Source organism: Sturnus vulgaris, unplaced genomic scaffold, assembly GCF_052056855.1.
Source record: "Sturnus vulgaris isolate bStuVul1 unplaced genomic scaffold, bStuVul1.hap1 Scaffold_194, whole genome shotgun sequence".
NCBI classification, from domain to species: Eukaryota; Metazoa; Chordata; class Aves; order Passeriformes; family Sturnidae; genus Sturnus; species Sturnus vulgaris.
The window spans coordinates 2,204,439-2,209,582 of record NW_028276164.1 but is presented as its reverse complement, the minus strand read 5'-3'; the positions used below and the strand labels follow the sequence as shown (position 1 = coordinate 2,209,582).

Below are 5,144 nucleotides of genomic sequence, written 5' to 3'. Positions count from 1 at the left end.
CAGCCAGGATGTGCAACAGAAATAATTTCAGCCATACATAGCCCGGGTGTGCAGAGAAAATCATTCCATGATATGTGAGTTTTACTCGATTTTCCCTTAACTGTTTACAGTCCAAAACCTATAGAAATCCATTGGTTTTATGTTCATTGCTTCCAAGTTGTGTAGTTCTAAGTATTTAATTTCCTATCGGACCCGGATTTCTTCCCCTCTATATTAATTAGGTCCGCACTCCTGGATTTCCTTCTCAGCCTTTTGCAGACCAGGCATCTCCAACTATGCCAGGGGCAGTGTCTGGGGTGGGTGTTCCTTGATGTTTGCTGATGGCCTTAATGGTCGTTATCTTTGTGAGTATCTTTTGGGCTATTCCCAGTCTATTGAGATGTTAAACTCATCTCTGTTGACTGGAGGAAAATTCCTTAGAAATATCCTTAAAATTCGTTTCCCCAAAGCAAAGGCACATGAAGCCTCAGTAGAAAAATAGATTTTTAAAATTACACTCGGTATATTTTCCAGCAATGGAATCCCGGGCAGCCCAGTGTGTGAGTGTAACTGAGGGGCAGAGTGGAATTGTGCCGTTGTCTTCCCCAGCAGCTGTGGCAGTGCAGGCACAGAAAGCAGCGAAGCTCCAGCAGTGGCAGCAAGGATTGGCCCCAGTGTGTGGAGATGCCAAAGGAGGGTGCCCAGGCAGAGGATTTCAGCAGAGGATCTGTGGGCAGGCCCAGGGGCTTGGCCCGATGTGGAGCCCTGGCTGCTGCTGCGTTGCCTTCAGTGCAGGGTCAGTGGTGCCCTCCCATGCTGCTCCTGCAGCCGGGAAGTCCAAATTCCTTTGGCATGGCCCTGTTTAACATCCACATCCCATTCCAATTTCTTTCCTGACTCTGGTAGAGCCATGGCAGGGGTTCAATCACTTTGGTTTTTTTCATTTTCTCTAGTTCTGTTCTTTTTCTTATGTCCATACCATAATATTAAGGCTGTCTGGGTTTAAAAAGTCGTACAACATTCCGGCTGGAACAGAGAATCCTCAGTGCAGGTGCTGCAATTGCCTGCTAATCCTCAGAATTATCCCAGCTCCATTTTAGTGCTGGATAATGTTAGTTCTGAAATTGTATGGTACTTCTGTGGGTCAATACACTACAAAATTTCAGTCAAAATATGTCCCAAATATTTAACCCTTTTCTCCAGCATTTGCACTTCTTTTCAAATACTCAAAGATGCTTTTTAGCCTGAATATTCAGCCATTTCACACAGGCTTCTTCTACCACTTCTTGTCTTCCTGATTGCAGCAAGTCATCCACATCCTGCATTAACCCAATCCCTGGGGGTGGGGTAAATTCTTGTGATATTTTCTGCAAGGCTTGCCCCAATAAGGCTGGTGCTTCCGTGCATCCCTGCAGAAGGACCGTCCATGTCTTTTCCATTTTCCCTGGAAAAACAGTGACCCCATGGGCACAGGAGCTGTAGGAATTCTGCCACGGCCTTTGCCTTCCCCTTGGCCTTTTCCTCATCCCTTCTTGCATTCCCTTGCTGTGCCTTTGTGACCAAGTGCTCCAGGGGCTTCTTCTGCCCCTCCTGCAGCCCCCTCAGTGCCTGGGGGTGCTCATCCTCTGACAGCTGCTGAGCTTTCTGCTAAATCATTCCTTTCTGCAGTGACCCAAGGAAAATGCTTAAAAGCTAATCTGGATGCTTGCACGTCCAATCCCCATTTCCCAGCTGTTCCTTCGTGCTGCTCCTTGTGCTGTGGCTGCCGTGGCCAGCCCGTATCCCAGAGCCGGTGCCTGTCCTGCCGCAGTGTCCAAACGCGGCCCCCCCGGCGGGCAGGGCCGGCAGCTCCACGGGGCCGGGCAGCGGCCGGGGCGTCCCGCAGCCTCCTGGGGGCCGGGGGCCACTGCCGGGCCTGCAATTGCCGGGGGGTGCTGGGCTCAGGCAGCGCCCGGCGCTGAGCCCCGGCTGCCCCACAGCCCCGGCCCGGCCCCGCAGCTCCCCACAGGCCCCCAGCCCGTGCTCCCGGTGCCGCCCCTCTGCGCCCGCTCCTGCCGCTGCCCAGCACAGAGAAACCCCCTGCAATCCTGACCTCCTTGTGTGCCTGTCCTGGCAACCGGGGATACAAAGGATCTGCAGCAGCTGGCAACTTTTGAGGATAAGAGCCTGCTGAAAAACATCCCCATCCTCAGAATTTTTCTCTTCCTCCTCTTTTCCATCACCTTTTTTCTTCCCACGTAGATTGCTCCTGCTGCATCTTGCCTGAACCATATTCCTGCACGGTCTCCTTCACCCAATCCCTTCCCAGCACAGCGACACCTTCCATCCCTTCTCGACTTTCCTTATTGCCTCCCAGGTGTCCATGTCTTTGATTACCTCTGGGAGAATGTGCAAACTCCCTCAACATATTCCGAAGGGACGCTTCAGAGATATTTTGGGATCATCATCCCTTTTGCTGGGATCCCTTCCTGGCTTTCCCTTCCTACCTTCCATGGGTGCCCTACCATGTTTAGTCCCCGAAGATGCCACTGTAGTCCCTGCTGAGATTTTCAGTGCTCTCTGGCTGCCGACTCTTCCCAGCCCCCCTGATCTGTCACTCGTCTGTCTCCTGGCCCCAGCGCCCCCCGGCAGGGGAATTTGGGGAGGTGGGAGGGGGGGAGCGCCAAGGCCGGGCCCCCCCGCGCTGTGGTGGCGGCAGCGGCTGCAGTGGGGAGCGAGTGCGGGCGGGAGCGGCCGAGAGCCCAGCGCTGCCCCAGCCCGAGCTGCCCCAGCTCCATGGCTGCCCCTGCGCTGGGATGCTGTGGGTTTGGGGGGAAGAGGGAGCCGGCAGTGGGTGCTGGGCCTGGGGGCAGCAGGAGAAGGGAAGGAGAAGCAGGCTTGAAGAACCAAATGGTCAAAAGATATACGTGGGAGGAGAAGGTGGGATTCTGCGGGAGGAAGAGGAATAGTAGGAGGAACAGGGATGTGAGAAAGAGTAGGGACACAGGAGGAGGAGGAGCAGAATCAGTAAACACCACAAGGTTCCAGGCCTTCCTTTATCTGCAGCCTCCCCCAGCCCCCGGCGCGTTGTCTCCCCACATGCAGCCGGTGACTGGGGAGGTGATCCACGATTTTCACAGGGGTGAATCTTGGTGTTGCTGATCTGTATTTGGCTAAAAATTACTTTTTTGGTTTTTTACAGGGACTGAATCTTTATCTTTGGAGGGGATGTTTGCAGAACCTTGATGTTTCGGGGATTATTTAACTGGGTTTTGGTGTTTAAAGGAGTTTTGGGTTGAAGCTGGATGTTCTGGAGGTTCTTACACATACAAGATGCCCAATACCTTTCAGAGATGAACTTGGGTAAGGAGGAACCCCCAACCTAAAGCACTCTCCTCTTTTTTTTCCTCTCAAACCACGATTTTTCATTCCAAAGGCGTGGGCGCATGGAGGAGGAGAACAAGTCCCAGAGATCCCTCACGAGGAGGGGCTGCAAACCCAGCCCAGGGAGCCGCGAGGAGGAAAGACCCTCCCTGAGCCGGGAAGGCGGCCGGAGATCCAGGCAGAGCTCAGAGCTGGTGGAGAAGCCTCCTGGAGGGGAGAAGCCCCACAAGTGCTTGGAATGTGGGAAGGGTTTCAGCTACAGCTCCAAACTGATCCGGCACCAGGTGATCCACACTGGGGAAAAGCCCTACGAGTGTGGGGAATGCGGGAAGGGATTCAGAGATAGCTCCAAACTGATCCAACACCAGAGAATCCACACTGGGGAAAAGCCCTATGAGTGTGGGATATGTGGGAAGAGTTTCAGCGACAGCTCTGGCCTGATCCGGCATCGGGTGATCCACACTGGGGAACGGCCCTATGAGTGTGGGGAATGTGGGAAGAGCTTTCGGTGGAGCTCCTCCCTGAAGGACCACCAGCGCATCCACACTGGGGAGAGGCCGTATGAGTGTCCTGAGTGTGGGAAGAGGTTTCAGACCAGATCCAGTCTCCTCCTGCATGAGAAGATACACGCAGAAGAAAGGCCATTCCGCTGCCCCGACTGCGGGAAGGGCTTCAAGCAGAATGGCAACCTCACTGTCCACCGGCGCATCCACACTGGGGAGAGGCCCTACGAGTGTCCTGAGTGTGGGAAGAGCTTCTCACAGAGCTGTACCTTGACCCGACACCAACGGAGTCACCACTAAGGGAAGCCCTGTGAGTGTCCCGAGTGTGGGAAGAGCCTCGTGCTCTGCTCCAGCTCCATCCCCCATGGGAGGATCGGTGTTGGATGATCCCCAGTGACCCCCGTTGGGCAGAGCCCTGGTGATCCGTGGTCCTGGTGATCTCCGTGGGGTGGGGGGAAGGCGTTGAAGAAATTTCTCTCCCTTCTCCTTGTGCTGCTGTGATTTGGTTGGTAATAAATTCCCTCGCTGTGCCCAGGCTGGCTCTGTTGTTCCCGTGCCGGTGCTCGGGCCGGGATCTCTCCTGTTCCTTCTCTCAACGCCCGGGCCTGTTCTCAGCCAATCAGAGAATGCGATGAAGAAGATTCAGCCAATCAGAGAGAGCAGCTGTGATGACTCACCGGTTGCCGGGCAGACCCGCAGCACCCAGTGTTCCCCACCTGGACCCCACCCTCGCACCCAGTCACGATCCCCCCCCGGGGTCCCCCCAAGTCCCTCCCCAGTCCCGCCCCACAATAAACGAAACTGGGTCTAACTGGGAAGCTTTATTGGGGAGGGGGGATATGCACCCCGGGACCCCCCCCCCCCCCCCCCCCACCTTCTTGCACAGGTAGAAGCCGAGCCCCAGCTCCAGGAAGACGAAACCCAACACGGAGCCCCCGATCCCCATCAGCACCTTGCTGCGGGCGGTGTCCGGCAGTATCTCTGGGCGTCCACAGGAGTCAAGACCTCCCAAAATCTCTCACAGACACCCCAAGCTACTCCAATCACTCTCCCAGTCACCTCTAGCCCACCCAGGACTCCTTGAATCCTCCTCCCAATCTCTTCCCGTCCTCCCCAGGACCCACCAACGCTCCTCCTGTCCCTCTCAGGATCCCATAACCCCCTCTCAGTTGCCCCCCACCAGCCCAGGACCCCCAAACCTTCTCCCAGTCCCTACCTAGTCTCACCAGGACTCACCAGGACTCCTCCCAGTCTCTTCCCATCACAGCCAACCTTATTCCAACCGTTGCTTTCCAGATC

General features: G+C 55.4%; 1 protein-coding gene across 1 annotated transcript; it reads left to right on the top strand.

The window, feature by feature from the left end:
* Positions 1–3,404: 3,404 nt before the first annotated feature.
* LOC148218183 (uncharacterized) lies at positions 3,405–4,145 on the top strand. The gene is made up of 2 exons (XM_088157920.1): positions 3,405–3,626; positions 3,711–4,145. Exons 1-2 carry the CDS (start codon positions 3,405–3,407, stop codon positions 4,143–4,145), a joined length of 657 nt encoding a protein of 218 aa, XP_088014046.1.
* The last annotated feature ends 999 nt before the right edge of the window (positions 4,146–5,144 follow it).

Coding starts and splice junctions, on each gene's coding strand:
- LOC148218183 (XM_088157920.1), top strand. CDS start 3,405: ATGGAGGAGGAGAACAAGTCCCAGAGATCCCTCACGAGGAGGGGCTGC. Junction 3,627..3,710: donor CCAAACTGATCCGGCACCAG/GTGATCCACACT, acceptor ATCCAACACCAG/AGAATCCACACTGGGGAAAA.